The following is a 20,876-nucleotide window of genomic DNA, read 5'->3' as shown; positions in this document are numbered from 1 at the left end:
GAAATCATGGTATTACACAAGTCTGTCTTTCATCCAGAAGGTTTTGAGTTCAAATCCAGGTTAGGTTAGCATTTTTCACATGCTATAACATCCATATTTGACTAAAACTAAGTAATTAGTTGCTGAAATAAATAATATATACTATTTAAATTAAATTATTTACAAATAAACCTGTAATATTTTAATTGGCGTTTTTTTTTTTTTTTTTTTTTTTTTTTTGTATTTAATTATACTTCAGTATTAATTTTAACTTTTTATTACAACAAAACAGAAGAGGAATAAGAAAACTTATAAAATTAAATGGAAAGTTTTAGATTAAATCTAATCCTGAAAACCAATTACAGTAAAGTCTGTTTTAATAAAAGTTGGTCAAATTTAGAACAATAAATCCATCCACCTGGTCATCCGCAAACAAAAGTGAATATTCTCATCACCACCAATCTGGACTACCATCATACCACACATTTTTTATCAATTTGTAAGAACAAAGTTTATATAACTGATAAAATTTTGTTTTGTCTTAAAGAGAATTAGAAGTAATAGGCATTTTTGTCCCACACTTTTACTAATAACAACAAAATCTCAATACTTGACTCTTATCTTTACACAGCTTTTGGCATGTTGTACCTAACTTAATACAATTTATATGTTGGTCTTCTATAGAGTTCCGGAGCAATTTTTGAGGTACATTGACAAAAGCTTTCTTCAAGTCAGTAAATTGTATCGATACATTAAAAGTATGAATAAAAATAGAACAATGAAAAAATTTGCGGACTATTTTGAAAAACAGAAAATGAAAACAAAGTTAAAGAGAGACATGAAAGAGAAAAATATCAAAATTGAAGATGTAGAAAATAAATGATTGTAGACAGATATGATATGTGCAAGCACTTTGAAAGAATAAATGTATTATTTAATTAATATTTCAATTATTGGACACTGATCGGTTTCAAGAAAACTGTTAATATCTCATTATTCTACTGTAAAATGAACCGATTAGCAACTGAGTGTATTTCTGTGTACTACTCACGTGTACAGATTTGGAATCATAATATGAGAAAGATCTATAACAGGAGCCACTTTTGCTGAAAAAAAATGTAATTAACAAATCAACAGTTTTGTAAAAAAAACCCCAAAACTCCAACTCTCATATTTTATGTTGATGTATTAAATTGTACAGATTTTAAAATCCAAATACTTTATTGGTATTTTATTACAATACAAGAGCTGAAAGTTTTCTCCTTGCCAACTGCTGGGTCAAGTATATTAGTCATTGTATTGTACTAGTTCATTGTGTTTGTATTTTATATACAAATACGTCATTTTATTAATAATTTGATGATGTCATCTGTTAGATGGTACAACAAATAAGGCTCACCCTGTCCCGCCTCAGCCAGGTAACAATTCAGTTGACAATATTAATTACTTTTTAGTAAACTGTTAATCCCAATATATTTCAATGTACTACTAAACTCTACCTGTCTATATATATAATACGGCTGAAAAAAGGTGTGCAACATCAATTTTTGCAAAAAAAAAAGTCTATCCCCCACTTTTTTTGATATCTTTGATTGTACATTTTATTAACCGCTAATATTTTACTATTTTATGAATTTGTGTCATTACTGAACATTAATAATTTCCCAGTAATTGTAATTTCATTATTATTTTATTAAAATACAAAACTTTTTATTAGGCACTGAGAAAAGAAAGACTGTTTCTTTTGTTTCATCTTTTTAAAAAGTAATAATAGAATACTGAAAAAAAAATAGAATTCTGCAGAAAGAAAAACAAAATAAATTAATTAGACTGAAGCGATTCAAAAGGTTCTCCAAGACGTAGGTATTGTTGAAACCTTTTTAAAACAAGATCTGTTTAGAAAGTTAATTTTCAATCACGAGTTGGAAAATAGAAAAAGAAGATGGTCTGGAAAGAAATAGACTGGAGAAGAGAGAGAGAGAAAATGAGTTAAAAAAAACAAAAAATTCTGGAAAAAATTATCATTACCATTGTCTATATATGCCTAAGATTATAACAATGACATACCATTAAATGTAGAAAAATGAGATTTTTATAAATGAAACAACCTCAAAATCATCTACTTTTTGATATGAGGCCACCACATTTAAACCCCCATGGCTGGGACACTAAAAAATTTAAACGGAAAAGTTAAGACTATGCAGATTCACAATGTAGGTCAGGGAAAGACGGGGTAGCTTTAATTTAGTTTTAATTATCTAACTGGTACAGGATAAATGCATCTGGTCATAATATAATACAACCAACTGTTCTTACGAAAAGGAATCGTGTACATTTTAAATAAAAGAGCAATCTGTTTTTTGTAGAACTTTATTTGATTAAAAAAATAAATAACTTTGAATGTACATATGAAAATTAATCAAAAACATAATTTTTAAATAATAAGAATATATAAATATAGTTTAATCCACTTAAATATTTAAGTGGAAGATTAAGTTTTCATTTCACATACATATTGTAAAATCAGACTATATAATTCTGAAATCTTTTAATTTATGAACAAAATATTATTTCTTAACATCACATAATAATCGCAATTTATATATTACAAACATTTCTAAAACTGAAATATAATAAACTAATTTTTTTATTACAATAAAATACTCTATTTCATAAAGAAATTTATTTTATAAAAAATTGAATAAAAAATATTATTTTGCGATAGTAAAATTTTAGTCAATAATTTTGAATAACTGTTGAATCTGCTAAAAAATCCAGAAAAAAGCTCAACTATTTGTAACCAGTAACTAAACTAGAAAACTCAAGTCCCCTGACTAAACAAGAAATAAAGAATAAACAGATCTCTAAAAATTAATAAAGCATCCGGGTGAGGACCCAATAACTGTGTAATTTTTTAAATTATGATTATTAGCTAATTAATCAATGATCTATTACAGAAAATATTTGGAAGACAAAAAAAATCCTGCCAGAATGGCCACTCTGCCCCAATTCATCCTTGACACAAAAGAGGAGACAAAATTTACAGCGGAATGTCTCTCCTTTCAGTAACCTTTAAAATGTTATAAAACTTGTAGAGAATACAAAGAAGAGAAGAGCACATCAATAAACAAATTGGGAAATATATCAGGGTGGTTTAGAAAGGGAAGATTCTGTGTGGAAAAAATAAATAGTAAAGAGGAGATTTTTTTGCCTTTACAAAAGATCGGGCAAGATTCAAATAGAAATGGTAAATGTAATTGCTGAAATATATTTCTTAAAATATATAACAAAATATTTCTTAAATAGATGTTTTTAGGTGTTAAAAAAAATGTAATTTTTTTTATATTTTCTGATATTATATATTTTGAAAAATATTTTGGTAAATTTACAAGCATAAATTCAAAATAATTGCAAAGTTATACAAATTTAACTCTTAATTGTTGTCGTCTGGTCATTTTTGACCTGAGAGGTATATTTTTGTTGGCTATGTTGACATGACAGTTGCTACTTCCCAGATTTTCATTGTCCACTGTATTCAAGGGTGTTTCAAGGTCATCTATAGTGCCATGTACAATGAAACTTATTGGTTTACCTTTTACGAGTGTTCACAATCAATCCGATGATAGTAGCAATGTTACTTTTTTTTTTGGTAATAAAATCGTCATTGTATTTTTTACATTTTTAACAAATTATGAGTTTACTGAGTATAAGTACTCTTGTGAATGTAGTAAAAGTTTGAATGAAAATGAAATTAAAGATATCTTAATGAACTGATGATCTGTAGGACAGTGAATCTATATTTAGTGAATATGATAGCGATAGTGAATGTGACATAGAAAGTCCTGACAATGTATGTGAAATTAAAAACAAAAACGCCATGAGTGTATCAGATGAATTGTTGAAGAGGAAATTAGACAAAAGTCTGTTTATGAAAAAAATTGTTATAAATTGGGTACTGAACTTATTAGTTCAAGAACTTAGGTTATTAGGACTCATCTTTCTCAAATAAAAGAAACTGCTAAAAACTTGAATCTCTATTAATTCAATTTATTATTGGGAATTACTGTTTTAATTAGAACATAAAATTACTAAATTATCACTAAAACTACTGCTTCGCAACTTCCTTTGTTAATCACAATAATTATGAATTAAAAGGTTTAATGGACTACTGTATTTATTTGGTATATTTAATTCTAGTAAAGAAGATGTGAGGAATCTACAGAAAGTGATGGAACTGGAAGTGTTATAATCAGGGAAACCATGTCCCTTCAGCGGTTTTTATTTCTGTTAGTTTTAACGACACTAAAGTACACTCCAGTACACGAGATGGTGACAAAACTGCTCATATTTTCAAATTATTTAAAATGTTCCTCTCAATTGCCAGTCCAATTATTATCCCTCCAAGTATCTAATTGTAGACAAGATGTGCTTGACAGTTTTCAGGATCTATGCACCTTTCCTATGTTCATGAAAAATAATCCCTGAAAATATGGACATATATTTAAGAAAATCACTTGCCTTAACTCATATGAGACGAATTGAAGAATCCAGACTTCCAACATCGCTGACTTTAATATTAGAAATGTATTAAAAATTAAAAGAGGAATAATCGAACCTGAATTGCTACAGAAAAAACACAGGCGATGTCATATGTGCCCATCAATCAATGACAACAAACATCTCAACATCTGTAGCGAGTGTGAGACCATGTATGCAAGTACAAATAACATCATAAGAAATAGTTGAAATTAGTTATGAATATTAAGATGTCGCTTTAAACTAGAAAGGTAATTAAAATCCTTTTCGCAGAATTTACAAAAATAATTTTTCTCTTTTGTATGAATATTAAGATGTAATTTTAAACTGTCTTTGCGATTAAATGACTTTTGACAAAAGTTACAAATATAATTTTTGTCTTTTGTATGAATATTAAGATGTAAGTTTAAATTGCTTTTGCAATAAAATGACTTTTGACAAAAGTTACAAATATAATTCTTCTCCTTTGTATGAATATTAAGATGATTTTTTAAACTGTCTTTGTGATTAAATGACTTTTGACAAAAGTTACAAATATAATTCTTCTCTTTTGTATGAATATTAAGATGTATTTTTAAATTGCTTTTGCGAGTAAATGACTTTTGACAAATGTTACAAATATAATTCTTCTCCTTTGTATGAATATTAAGATGTTTTGTTAAACTGTCATTGTGATTAAATGACTTTTGACAAAAGTTACAAATATAATTCTTCTCCTTTGTATGAATATTAAGATGATTTTTTAAACTGTCTTTGTGATTAAATGACTTTTGACAAAAGTTACAAATATAATTCTTCTCTTTTGTATGAATATTAAGATGTTTTGTTAAACTGTCTTTGTGATTAAATGACTTTTGACAAAAGTTACAAATATAATTCTTCTCCTTTGTATGAATATTAAGATGTATTTTTAAATTGCTTTTGCGATTAAATGACTTTTGACAAAAGTTACAAATAAAATTCTTCTCTTTTGTATGAATATTAAGATGTAATTTTAAACTGCTTTTGTGATTAAATGACTTTTGACAAAAGTTACAAACATAATTCTTCTCCTTTGTATGAATATTAAGATGTATTTTTAAATTGCTTTTGTGATTAAATGACTTTTGACAAAAGTTACAAACATAATTTTTCTCTTCTTTGTGCGTAATAAGTTGTGTTTTTAACTTATTTTCAAGAATAAGAGACTTTTGACAAGAGTTAGAATTATTTTCTTTCTCTTTAGCATGACAGTTAACATGCCTCTTTAAATAACATTTACATCTGAATCTTTCATTGCAAAATTCACAAACCAATTTCTTTCCTTTATGCTGAGGTAACTCATTTTCATTACTTATATCCTTCCCTAAATTTTCTGTTCTTAAATCGCAATTCGCACACTTGCATTCACTGGTTTTTTGTTTTATAATTCCACCATATACTGAATTATTTACACATCTCTTACAATTGTTAGTACTTGCAGTGATGGTTAATTTATCAATAATAACCTGTAAAATTAAAACAACAATTAAAAAGTAATTATCAATTAATGTAAAATTATTTCCATTACAATAACATTATTCTATTTTGTAAAAAGCCGCAAAAATGGATAAAAAACTGAATATTTTAAACATATATTCAAAATAAACATAGTTTGGAATATTATTTAATGATTCACAAGTAAAGTTTAACGTAATAAAAAAACTTTACTTATCCTATTGCATATCTATACACATAGCTGAAACTTTAGAGATTGTCTGGGCTAAAGGTATCCAAAATAAATGGCCTATATTTAGGAAATCAGTCCTAACTTCTTAGTACTCAATGATAGCATAAATCTCGAAGAATTGTTCAGTGTACTTTCAATATTCAGTAGAATATGCGTATGATGTGCAGACAAGCTGACTCCAATGCGATTGTAGTCCATCAAGATATGGATCCCACAAAAACCATTCAGTGCATGCTTTTGTTAATGGAGTTTCAATCATGTACACATGTTTAACAGCTTGTACAAACTGAATGGAATATCAATTCTTTTATGTCAAAGTTTAACGTCCTCCAAGGTATGACTTAAGAGACAGAAATCATCAAAGGTTTCAGTTGCGATGAGGCAATGGATCAAGTAAGCGACGCATTCACTGCCCGTCCCATTAACTTTATTAGGCGACTTGGTTATGGACTGCAAATATCTCTTTCTACTGTTCACAACATTACTATAAGCACTCAGTTTGCAAGAATACAAGTTACAACTCTTATTTATAGTTAGATATCTTATTTAGTGGTGAGACAACTTTTCATTTGTGCAGGATAGTTAAAGACACTCTGTCAAATTTAATGTACTTAAAACCCCATGCAGTAATCAAAAATGAAAGGGACACACCCAAAGTCAATGTCTAGTTATGATGAAACAAAAATGGTATAATCAGACTGATTTTTTTCATGCAGCTCATTGTGACGGGCACATTTATCTCAACCTGTTTGAGAATTTTCCTGTTCCTCAGATTCCTGCCGGATTCAGTTTCCAACAAGATGGTGCTCCTACACATTTATATTGAGATGTTACCATATTCCTGACAAAAATTCTAACTTTTTTCCTTGAAATTTCATTAAAAGTTGTAACAAAGGAAAGTTTGAGATTTGGACGATTTAAAACAAAAAATTGAAGGCGTAGGTCTAATAATAAAATAATAATCGTGCATATCAGTTGTATATAATATAATTAAATAAAATTACATATCAAACATAATAGAAAATTAAAACTACAATCATATATAAAAAACGTATGAAGTCAGTTAAATAAAATAACTACTTCTACTATAAATAGCAACTTAAATTAAAAAAAAAAAATAAATAGAATAAATTTACGCTATGTAACCTGGAAAGCCAATTTACATTACTGAGTGGATTTAAATCACGCTATTTATAAAAATTATGATTATTTATTTTTTTTATCTAAAAATGTGCTGCCATCTGTTGCTGCTTTTATAAGTGTCATCTTCATATTCTGTCTGAAAGTTGATCAAGTAGGAATCTATTGCATTTATATGTTTAAAATCTCTGGAAAATGTCCAAACTTTACCTAGTATTATTTAAATTAAATTTCTTGATATTTTCACTACATTGAAATTTCAATATTAAAATTAACTATTTACAATATTTTAATTTTTTATTATGTTTGATATGTAATTTTATATAAATATATTATATACAGCTGATGATGCAGGATCCTGTAAAGGTGCTTTTGGAATAAAAAATAAGGTAAGTGTCATTTCATTTACTTTATAATTCTGTACTTGGGTTGTTCAAGTTGAATTTTTTATTAAAAAATACAACATATATATATGTTATCATATATCATCAAACTGGAAAACATTATTTATAATGTATAATTTTATAATAAACAAAATAAAAATATATAATTTTTTTAATTCTTCTAAATTCGCGTCCTCTTCTAACAATATATTAAAAACATTTTAAAAAACTAGTAAATAAATCTGATGAAGTGGTGCGCATGCAAGAAACACTAATATATATATATATGTATTTCCACACAGGGCAAGAAACTTAAAAACGAACTGAGAGGGCTTGAACTACATGTATTTTAGTGTTACCTTTTACAATGCTCTTATTAGCTCTATTATTGGAGGTGTATATTACTACTCTAATCTATTATTGTCTGTTGTAAACTATTCATGCTTCAGTGCAATAATTTTGGAGAACAGTGGTTTCCTTGTCACCACGATTTGTCTACTGCAATTCTGACTAGACGATTTGTCTAGTTGCAAGTCCTACACTATCAATAACTGAAGGCCAATGTTCACAATAAAAAACTGAAGTCATTGACAACAGTTTGCATCAGGTGACTCTCAATATGATTACTTTAACATTGCTGCATCAGCTGTGCAGGGTGATCACTTCGGATATCTTTTGTCAAAATGTGGTAGATATGTTAAGTCTTCCTAATGTAAACACAAAATTAGATTTTATATTATATTATTTTCTTTTCATTTACAGATTTTATGTCACAACCATGTTTAGTCTGAACCAAGTCCTCTTTAAACTGCCTACCTGATAAATATTGAAACTGAATACAATTAACAACAAATCACCCAAAGCTTACTAAAATGTCAACTCCATCAACAGGTTAAAATTCACATATTTCAGTCATCAATGAATTTCAAAAACACACTTTGCTCTCACACATTGACCATTTATCATTCACAATCATCTCAATAAATCGATATTAATTAAACAGAACTAAATACAGTTACAAACATTTTTTTTTAAACGAACACAATGATATATATATATATATATATATATATATACAGTAATGAAATTAACAAATCATGTTTGTTACAATAGCCAATTGCTAATACTTACACGACATGGATAAAATACCATCCCATCTTTTGTCTTCACTGTGTGAAAATCTTTTATTCGAAGTTCATTGCTTTTCATATTAGGATTAACCTGTGGTGAAACATCATCATTCAATAAGATCTCAGATTCCTTTAAAAAAAAAGATAAAGAAATCATATTACAAACTAATTAATTTCCAATAAATGTTTTTTTTTTTTTTTTGTTTCTGACTGGAACTTAGTAATAATACCACTTATATACAAATCACATATCATAAAAATAAATATTTTTGGCAGTAAATACCATTAAAATCTGTCTTGCTAAAAATTTTAGAAAAATCCAAGTATTATGACAAAATTTAGCCAAAAAAGAAGAAAATTATTTTAATTTTATTTTTATATGAATTTACTATTAATATAATATTACAATTGTTATTAATATATATATATTATACACTTTATTTTCTCAAAGTGTATTTGCAAAAAATAACAAAATAGCAAACACATTAATCACAAATTTAATTCTGAGAAAATTAATTTTATAAGTCAATTTAAAACAAATATGGGGGGTTGTTCAAGAAGGTTTTGAAGAATTTTTTTTAAACTTTCAACTTAATTCTCTTGCAATTTGATTCATTTACCCAGATTTTCCAACTTTTTTTATATTATCAATATGATGTGATTTGTCCAACTCAGCGAAATAAGCAGTTCTCTCACCTTTGCATCATTAGAAATAAATCTTTGTCCAATGAGCCATTTTTTCAGATTTGGGAGAAGGTAATAATTAATTGAAACCAAGTCAGGTGAATACAGCACATGCTTCTAGATGACTTTGTCAAAGTGTAAATTATCATTGAGTTTTGCAACTACTATCAGAGATATGTGTACCCGCACATTATTGTGGTAAAAAGAACAGTATCTTTTTGGCCAATGTGGCAGTACATATCAATCAGTCTAGTAAAACATCAGAACTGTAATGATCCTCGTACTTGAAAGTTCATGTATTACTAAAGAATAAACCAAAACATGGTAAAAAAATGCAATGAAGCCAAATTAAAAAATCAACATTAAGTGCTTACATAAAGTTTCACTCATATAACTACTCCACTAAATACACTCTGAAAGGGCGAGTAAAACTAACTTACTGCTTCATGTTTGATTTTATGATCTTCTAATTTAATTAGGTTGGTCCCTTCAGTCACAAGAGGATCTGTCACTTTTTCAAAATTATCACACCCATTACTGATCGGCTTATATATATATAAAATATTGTCAAGTGAATTATTAATGCGAGACCTGACATTAGACACATCACTAATAAAAATGGCACTAGTCATTCTCAAGAATGAAAGAGAAGAAGAGGTTTTGCAATATTTTCTTCATGCAACAAATATACACAAGTGTTACATAACCATGATATTACCACTGAAATAAAGGTGATAGTCAGCCACATACAAGTAGCTCAATTATTTATACCACAGAAATTTATGTACAATGGACATCAAAACTATCAGAGAACATTACCATGACTGTGCCCAGACGTACTTTAGTTGCTTTACATGAAACAAAATCAAACTTAAAAAAAAAACTAGGGAAGAAAGTTTAAAGCAACCGACTAATGGTCTTTTAAACAGAAAATTATAAATTATATATGACTCCATTCACTAAAAACATTAAAAAGCTGGAGCTACAATTTTAATACATTTTTTTTTAACTTTACAGTCCAGTACACTCTTCTTCAATTCTGAGAAGCCCCTTATTGAACAAAATGTTGAAATTCATCAAAGTCACTCCCAAAAATTGTAGGCTCTCTGTAGGAGATGATTCTCTCATACTCTGAGAATGACATTTCCTGTCGTATATTCCCGATACAGAATAAAAATTGCACCTAAAAGATGTATTGTTTGTTATGCAAACAACATAAGAAAGGAATCACAATATAACTGTTGGGAATGTGATGTTGGTATTTGTCCTGCCCCTTGTTTTAGAAATTTCCACACTAAGAAGGAAAACATTTTCATATTTCAAAAACATTAAAATTCATTTAAAAAAAAAATGTATGACTAGTATTAAACTGAAATATAGTAATAACTCTGTGAACTGGCAAACATGAATCTAAGTTATTATTCTGTGATCTTGAACTCTGAATGGCTAAATTCATAAATATTTATGAACTATTTCCATAGAAAATAATTTAATCGTTTTCACAGTAAGATTAGAAATATATACATAGAAGATTCACAACATGTAAACTTATTTCACCATGGCTCAATGAGATAATGATATGTATCAGACTACACTTTGTTTAGTTTAGTAGAGACTAAGCTTCTTAAGCTTAGTAGAGACTAAGAGAGCATAGGATCATTTTAGTCAGTCTGTTATGCATGTCTCTTTGATGGGACTGTTTGGGCCTTGTGGTCCTCCCATTACTTTTTCATACATTTCAATCTTTGTGCCCTTTCTAGTGTTGAAAATGTTTGTGTTGTGAGGTTTTATCTTATGAGTGTTTTTGTTCGTGATTTTCTCATTTAATTTTATCGTACCTGTGGCGTCTACTGATGTAATGCCAATTTCCTTCAGATCCTATCTTATTTCTCCGAATCATCTGCATCCTGCCTTTGTATTTTCCGAGTCGAGATTGTACTGCATTAGCAGTTTCCGAAGTCTTGAATACTGCATCCTCATGATTATGTTGAAAGAATCCTAATCTCCTCTTATGCATATCAGTAATTGGTTCTAACTCTTTGTACATGATTTTGTTTGGCACACTCCACCACTGCCCATCTTTCTGATACCTTTTATCCACAATGCAAGTTCTTCCAATTTTTTCTTTCCATCTTCTGGAACATGTCTGTCTTTGATTGTTCGTTCAGGTGGAAGAGTGTTTGCTGAATAAGTGGTTTATGGTTTTATAACTGTGTTTTAGTGTCTTATTTTTGTATTTATTGATAGGCATTTTTATTATAAGTGTACCAGGTTAATTTTTGTGCTTCAGCTAGATTTTTCTTCTTATTCAGATAAAGTATTTTTTGTTTAGATTGTTTGTTATTATTTCTCCAAGGTATTTAAATTGGGTTACTAAATTTTGGGTCCAATTTTATTTGTAATGTTTTGAAGTACTAATATCCGTGATTTCGTTTCATCAATCCCATTTGCTACAAGTGTCAAGTCGCCAGCAAAACTAGGACAGTTTGTTTAAATTTTTCCACCCATTTTAACTTTTGGGAGACACCTTTTTGAGCTTGAGCTATTCCCTCATTACCATTTCTAGAGCACAGTTGAACAATAGTGGTGAGAACTCATTGCCTTGGTGCAATCCTGTTTTGATCTCAAAAAGTTATGAGAGCTCACCTCTGAATTTTACCTTTGACACTGTTTGTAAGGGTCAGTTTTATCATGTTTATAATTTGATAAGTAGTTCAAGGTGTCTTAGAATTTTTAGTAGGGATGCAGTCATAAGCATTCTTGAAATAGCCAGTTGCTTCTATTGACTTCAGTGTTTCTTAATGATGTAGTCTCTTTATTCTCCTTAGGGGTCAGGTGGTTTCTTTTCTTTGTTTTACTAGATTAGGGAAGGATATTTCTAATTTTTGGGATAATAGCAATAATAGATACTTTTTCCACTATTTTGACACATTTGCCGTTCCAACATTGATGTTTTTGTACGGGATTTTATTGGGGCTAATTCTTCTGCGATTTGTTTATTGTTGTTGACTGGATCTTCGATTTATCTGTGATTGTTATTTTTTTGGTTGCTTTTTTGTAATTTTCATTCTTGATCAGTCGGGCAGGATCCTCTTTTCTTCTAGTTTTAGGACTTGAGTTTGTTGTTTTCTTTGTGAAGCAAATTTTATTTTGACTACATAGTGATTGGATGCAGTGTCTACGCCTCGGATGACTTTTACACTGTAGATCTCCATGTGGTGCTGTTTATCCATAAAGACGGTCGAGTTACCATTCTCCTATAGTGTAATCAAGGTGTTTTTAGATTTTCATTTTTTGAGATTTCATCTTGAAATATGTGGATTTCAATATTAGGTTGTCGTTTCTGCAGAGATCGATGAATCTCTGTCCATTTTTGTTTGTTTTTTTTTGGGCGGGCCACTTTCCGATGTTGTCGTGGTCTTCTTTCTCTGTCTAGTTGGGCATTGAGTTTCCAATTAATTGTTTAACATGGATTTCAGTTATGTTATTTATAGTTAGGTTGAGTAGATTCCAGAACCATACTGTTTCTTTATGGTCTTTTGGAGAATTATTTTTATTATTAGTGGATGCATGGCTGTTTAATTATAGTGTAGATTTTATTAGATGCATTTGGTGTGAGTGTTGCGATTCTTGGAGATTGTGACTTGAATTCTTGTATGGAGTTTATTATTTTGAGTCTGACTAAAAAGCCAGTTCAAAACTGTGGGACTTTTTCATCACTCTCTTTCCAGGTATACCTCTGCAGAGTCTATATCCGTGAGATTCCATAGCATCCTGGTCAGTGTTTCTTATTTCCTGCAGACCCATGATGAGAATTTTGTATTGGTCCATTCGGCCAGTTATTATTTTTAGTTTACCAGTCTGCTGCAGCAAGTTTACTTTGTGTGTGGAAATGTAGATGGTTTGATTTTGGACTTTGTATTTTTCTTATTTGTGTGTGTAGTGTTAGGGCATTCCAATGCTTCCAGTTGCATGTTATCTTCTAAGTAGAAGCCCACCATATCCAAATGCTGCCTTTTCTTAACTCTGGTGTTGCTTGGTTCAGCAGGTGGACTATTCCTTAAAAAAGACCTTTTTGTGATGCCTCTCAAGGGGTCACCTGTCAAACTAGGTTCCGAGTTACAACTCTAAATGCGATCTAGTGAGTTGTGATTAGATGATAAATGAAGCTATGAAGTTTTTTTAGATTCAGTTCACCAGACAAATTTCTCCTATTTGTTCGGGATACCTCCAAGCATAACCCATGAAGGCTCAATCTGACTTTTGTTAAAAGATGTTATTTTGGATAAAGGTTACAAAGTCTGATCCTAAATGTTACACCCGTATATATATATATATATATATATACAATAGCCTTCGCAATTCACAGAATTAGAGAAACACTCACCTTTAATCTTTTACTTCATCAAAATGCTATTGGGCCTAAGCCCATCCTCAGATATATCTTTTATAAATTCTTAAACTGTTTATAATTACACAATAACTATTAGCTTTTTACATTTTGTAATCTTTTTGCAATTGTTGGATTTTATCTTATAAATACCGGAAGAATACGATAAAACAAAAACTCCTGTTATTTCAATTGAGAAATAAAATGAATATATAAATGAAATTGTTTTAAAAAAATTAATGACCCAACAATAAAGGTTTAAAAATTAAAAAAAGATTCCACAGTTAAATACAAGGAAATATTTAATAATAATAATAAATTAAAATATCATATCAGATTATCCACACATACCTTATACCCCAAAACTTACAGGTTTCCCAAAATTACACAAGGAAGGTATAACAACAAGACCATTAATTAATTTCAAAACAGCCCCAAGTTATATTATTACTAAAATTATTGATATAGCAATTAGATCAAAGATAAATTTAGAATACAAATAAAATATAAAAAACAGGTATGAATTAATAATTTAAATAAGTTAAAAATTATTAAAACTATAATTACTAGCTTAGATATAACTAATATGTACCCAAGATAAACCCATTGATTACACAATCTCAAAAGAAAATAAATTAATAAAAGCAGGTGAAGACAAAAAATTTATAAATATTTAACAATTAGAAACATGTGTAAGCAGAATTATTTTGAATTTATTGGAACCTGTTACATATAAGAAAATATTTTACCCATGGGATTTCCCTTATCTGCTTTAATGTCAAAAATATATTGCAGGAATTTGATAATAGAACAGTATACGGCATAAATCACGTATATTAAATTTTATTGTGGGTCAGATTCGTGGATGATAATTTAGTTATATATGAACCAGTTATAGATAATGATGAGGTAATTTTATATAAATTCAGTTCAGATCATAAAACTTTATATTTTACATATGAAATGGAACATAACAGAAAAATAAATTATTTATATAATGAATTATATAAAAAACCTACCTGAAATGAAATTTTTATAAATAGGAATTCTTATCATATTCGGTCCCAGAAGGTTAATATTTTTAAGTACATGATAAACAGAGCAATAAAATACATAAATGGGAATTTTGTAATTTTAGTATAAAGAATATAGCTATAAAAAAATGGATATCATACGTCATTGATTTATATTAAATATATAATCCAGAAATTTTTAGTAATATAAATATTACTAAATTATTACCCATAAAAATAGTGAAATGTTTATCTAAAATACTCTTATACAAATAAAATTATAGAAAACTAAATTGATGCGTATACAAATAAAAAATACAAACCTGATAATCATATAATAAAACAATAAAAAGTAAAAAATAAATGTGGGTCTTCTGGTATTTATAAAATTAAATGGAACAATTATGAAAAGATATATAAAACAAATAGATCATCTAAAGATAGATTTAATGAACATTTTAAATCATTTAAAAATAGAATAATAGGTTTCTCAAATGTTCCTGACAATTTTATAATAATTTTGATTATTATTTACTTTAAAACTGATATATAGTTTAGAAGGTAATTTGGAAATAGTTGAAAAAATTAATACTGAAGATGTATATATATATATATATATATATATATATATATACATGAATTCAGCTAATAGTTATTATATAAATTGTGAACAGTTAAAGAATTTATAAAAGTTATCACTGAGAATGAGCTTAGGCCAGAAATCATTTTGAAGTAAGAAATTAGAGGCAAGAGTGTTTCTCTAATTCCGTGCTTTGCAGAGGCTGAAAGAATATTATATCGTACATATAGACATTTATGTACAGAGAGAAAAAAATGGAATTAAAAAGTTTAACCTGCTAAATAATTAATATATACGAGTTCACAAATGAACTGCATGAAATCCAAAATTTACATGCATGGCCATAATAATGAAAAACAATACAGTAGGATGCCGATTTTCAAGATATCTGACAAACTACACTGCTTAAATCCAAATTAAGAAATTTAAAAAAAATGCATTTTTTGAAAAAAATCTTCACTTCAACCGGAAATTTTTTATTTATGTTTATTTTACTGGGGTTTTCAATCGACCTTTTTGCAATTCATTTAGCAAAAATATATATGATACTTATACAGGATGAGTGAAGATAGACTTGCTAAGAAAATTTCCAACATCGTCAACGTAAGTAAATTAAAGTCGATTTGAATGAAAGAAACACAAGATGATCTGCAACGACTCAACATAATACAGCGGGACACCATTTTTCTAAATGTCTAACAAGCTGGACGGCTTAAATCCAGACAAAGAAACTAAAAAAAAAAACTAGTATATTATTTGAAAAATTTTAACCATTTATACCAATCTGTGCTTAAATAGGTATTTTTCTTATCAATCTTTATTATACTGGGTTTTTAAACTACAGTTTTGGAATTCATTTAACAAACCCATATATATATATATATATATATATATATATATATATATATATATACTGGCCTTTGTAAAAGTAATTTTCTACATTCTACACACTGTATTTGTTGTACCATATTACTAAATCTATCTTTTCTTACATTGTACATATGCTCTAAATTTCTTCTTAATTTTAGTGAAATATATGTTTACTTTTATTTTTAAATTTTATTTACTTAGTATGTTACTCATTAAATACAGAATGATATGTGCATTGTATACCACAAATCTTTTTTAAATTACCCTTTTCAATTATCCAGATTTGGCCTTGCAAGGTCCGTCTGGATAATTGGTGTGGCACTATATACAAAATCTAACACTTACCATTTCATTTTCAACTTTTAAATTTTCTGATTTAACTAGGTTGGTGTCTTCAGTTGATAGGGATCGTTTTTCATTATCACTACTCATAATGTCAAGCTCCTCTTTCAGTTGTTCTAAATTCATTTTCTGTAATAAAAAAACAATAAATTAATGCTGTAAGTAATTATGTTCATGATTTATTGTAAAATTTATAAAATAAAAAAAAAATTATTTATCTAATTCGCTTACCACACACATAAATAGTGCAGCCACAATTTATTATAGCCACATAATAATAATAATTATTATTATTAGTTGCCTTTAATGTGCCAAGTTTTATTCCAGAAAATGTTTCTTTTGCTAAATTTTATCAAAAATGCTGCTATTCACAAATTGTAAGGTGGTATTGTTTTTTACAAATTGTAATCTTTTACAATGAATTTGTTAATCTGTTGCTGTAATTCTTATGATTTAGTTTTTTCTAACCTTACTGACGGTATCAATATTGCTTTTGTTGAAATTTTTTATCATGAACATGAGAGAAAACATTAAATAAAATTTTGAAATTCTAATCTTATTTTTCATAAATACTTACCAGATAATAAAAATATTAATTCTGTAATATTCAGCATTTATCATACGAGTCTGATTGCAAATAATATTTATTTTATATATCATCACATAAGCATGAAGCTTGTGTGGAGCATGGAAATGGAATTTTATAACATATGAAAAATGTCATGCCTGACCAGGATTTGATATGGATCATGATATAGGAATTTTTGCTGATGAATCGCAACTATGTATTAATAATATTGTTGACTAAAAAATACCAAAAATACTTATGCAAAAATGTAATTATCAAAGCAGTCCTCTAGTGAACTTATCGCAATTATTAATAAGAAAACACCATACGCTTCAAACACAATATAAATCTATTTTAAAATTAAATAAAAATGAAATTCATTCAATGTGTGATAAGGAGGGTAAAATGATGTTGAAGTGGGAAGATAAATGAGATGTCTTGGGTTTGACGAATAAACATATAGAGCGTAAAAGTAGTTGGGAAAGGAAAGAAGACAATAGTTCCAAATGTTGTCAACGATTATATTTTTATAGACTGAGTTGATAAGGTGGATAAAATGCTGAGAGCATATCCATTCAAAAGAAAAAGACAAAACGGGCGATATAAAAGCAGTTCTGCCAACTTTTCAATATCACTGTATTCAATGCTCATAGTTTACATAAGAAAAGTGGTGAGACGTACAATCCTCTTCAATTCAGACAGAAAATTGTTGAAATTCATCATAGTCATTTCCAAAAAAGGTAGGCCCGCTGAGAAGATCCTCTAATTCTCTCTCTGTGTTTAACTTATAATTTCAATTTTTTCAAATAAATCTTCACTTCAATAGGGATTTTTTTTTATCGATCTTAATTTTACTGGTTTTTTTAATTTAACTTTTTTCAATTCATTTAGCAAAAACATATATGTATTAAAACTTATTAAAGTAAATTTTTACCCAATTATCCAGATCTGGCCTTGCAAAGGTTCATCTGGACAATTGGTGTTTTCACTGTATGCAGAATCTAATATCCTTACTTACCACTTCATTTTTAACTTCTAAATTTTCTGTCTTATTCAAGTTGCTGTCTTCAATTGCTAAATGATCTTTTTCGATATCAAGTAGTTCCTCTTTCAGCTGTAGTAAATCTACTTGCTGTAATAAAAAACAAATAAATGAAACATATTAACAATATTGTTGATATTCATGTACCAAAAATATTTATAAAAAACGTAATTATTGAAGCAGTTCTCTACTGAGAATTTACACAATTATTAATGAGAAAAACTTCCATAAGCTTCAAAAACAACATAGATCTATCTTATTATTACGATATATTTAAGAACAAAATATTTGTAATACTCTTAGTCAAGATTTATTTTTTAATTATACTGTTAAAGTTGACGAATCTTTATCTAATGATTCCAAAGGTTTTTAAAATAAGCTAACAAAAACAATGATAAATCTATTTTAGGTGGCCACGAAGGCGGAGCGAATGTTCTCAACACTGATGAGGCTATTGGCCAATGTTGCAGGTCCCAGGGCATCTAAACGCAGGATATTAGCGTCTACGGTGGTGTTGGATATATAGCCGATACTACTGCTATCACATACAATATTGTATGTGATGGCGGTAAGGTGGGAGGCCTTCAGACTGAACAGCAAGTATAGGAAGTTGGCAATCAGGGTAGCCCAATTATATAGGACAGTTTCCTTGGATGCTTCACTAGTGGTGGTGTGAATGCCACCATTTGACCTCATAGCCAAGGAAAAAAGGGATAGGATCACAGAAGGCAAGGACCCGTATGTTTATTGAATAGCAGGAGGTGGAAGAAGTCAAGTAGAGTTGTGGACGACACCGAGTGCAGACGTGTTTCCTACTCCGCGATATTTTACTTTTTGATTGGGTTTTTTTTATTTTTTACTGGATACGGACATCGGAAATTATAGTGGTATGGTTAATGGACACAAGTGCAAAGTTTTTTGAGTTTCGGTTTTTTTTTTTTTTTGAAAATACAAAATTTTGAGGAAAGTGCAGAGAACTTTTAGTGCTACAGCCCTTTTGGACAACGGTTAAGAACCGAAGGGGTGTGGGATTGTAAGTAAATACAACTACACAGACAGAGTGAGTTAAAAAGTACTTTGAATAAGTTTTTTTTTTTTAATAAGTATATACATTTAACTTATATAGAGACAAATTTTGCAAATCAAGCGACAAGCTCTGGCTTGTTCGTGACGTCATTGAAATACAAGTAAACAAGGACTTGTAAAATTTTCAGAAGTTTTACTGTGTACTAGTAGAAATTTTTCTAAGTGTTTGCGATACTTTACACGGGCAAACTCCTATCCTCCATATCTCCTATAGTTTTTACCATAGAACCAAAATTCCCAAATATCTATCCGAAACCAAAGATTTCTGACCTTCTGACCGCCCCTCATATTTTGACCCCCCCCCCAAAATTTTTGACCCCGGATTTGGACACATACATTTTACTTCCCCCCCCCAAATTTTTTTGGGGGCACCCGCCCGTGTGGGGTATCATAGGACTCGAAATCAACCCCTGATTTCGAATCCGAAGCTCGCTTCCAATAGAAGATAAGGCCTCTCCAGAGGCTGGGCCCTCGAGGGGAACTGCCGGAAGGAGGGATAGTGTTTCTGAAGTCTCAGAAGACATGGACATTACAGGATTAAATCATGGAAAAGCAAAGTGGAAGACAGTAGAGGGGAGAACCGCCAAGCGGCCGAGAGCAGGCTCATCAGAAGAGGAGGCCCCCCTTAATTTGAAGGAGGTTACGTACAGGCTGGGTAATGCACTATTATAGCTTAGGCAACTAACTGGCAAGGCCAGTGTAACGGCAATCAAGGCTCATGAGAGGGAGCTGACAGAAATTTATAAAGATTTACAACGAATAAATGATGAGACTCCAGACACAGTTGACCAAAGTACGCAAACCGAAAGTCATGGCAGGAACAAGATGTCAGATATTCTAGATGTAGAGATGACAGATGAACAACCGATAGACAGATTACCCACACGATGGTCAACCTGGGTAATGAACAGGCTGACCCAGGAGAAAGATCTAAGACCAGGAGATGACAGCTGTTTTTTCATCGATTTGAATGGATTAAAGCCATCCAGCCGGTATGCTGGGACGGCACCTGGGGCAATGATCTTACAAGACTCCACCATCCTCGAAGATGGAAAGATCACAAATACCGGAATTAGGTACATGGTAATCTATGACTCTAGAGAAGGAGATAAGATAATGGCCTCTCATATTATAAAGGCCTAACGAAGAGCTGTAGGTAAGCTGGAGTCAGCTGTCTTTGTGGTTCCCAGTGGTCCAGCGGGCATCGTAGTGAGAAAACTAGTAATATACATGATGAGGAAGGGTAAGACTTTGCTGAGGATGTTACTCCCCAGCCTGAGCGAACAAGGGAGGGCAAGGTCGAGGTCGGTATCAACAAGAAGGGGAACCCCCCCGGGCCGTTGAAAGTAAAACGGTCGTAGTAAGGGCCCCCGGTAAATCTTATGCCGATCTGTTGAAAACCATGAAAGAAAAGGTTAAGGTTGA

General features: G+C 29.7%; 1 protein-coding gene across 1 annotated transcript in view; it reads right to left on the bottom strand.

The window, feature by feature from the left end:
• Nucleotides 1-1,026: 1,026 nt before the first annotated feature.
• LOC142318019 (uncharacterized) overlaps nucleotides 1,027-20,876 on the bottom strand; it is a 33,138-nt gene continuing 13,288 nt past the window's right edge. Inside the window, exons 4-8 of the mRNA XM_075354550.1 lie at nucleotides 18,342-18,455; nucleotides 16,759-16,884; nucleotides 8,878-9,006; nucleotides 5,468-6,002; nucleotides 1,027-1,085 (exon numbers count right to left, since the gene is read on the bottom strand). Coding sequence (XP_075210665.1) covers nucleotides 1,027-1,085; nucleotides 5,468-6,002; nucleotides 8,878-9,006; nucleotides 16,759-16,884; nucleotides 18,342-18,455 — 963 coding nt within the window. The remainder of the gene's footprint in view (nucleotides 1,086-5,467; nucleotides 6,003-8,877; nucleotides 9,007-16,758; nucleotides 16,885-18,341; nucleotides 18,456-20,876) is intronic.

This window comes from Lycorma delicatula, chromosome 1 (genome assembly GCF_047948215.1).
Source record: "Lycorma delicatula isolate Av1 chromosome 1, ASM4794821v1, whole genome shotgun sequence".
Taxonomy (NCBI): Eukaryota; Metazoa; Arthropoda; class Insecta; order Hemiptera; family Fulgoridae; genus Lycorma; species Lycorma delicatula.
The sequence above is the reverse complement of the archived record's forward strand: the minus strand, read 5'-3'. Positions and strand labels throughout refer to the sequence as shown.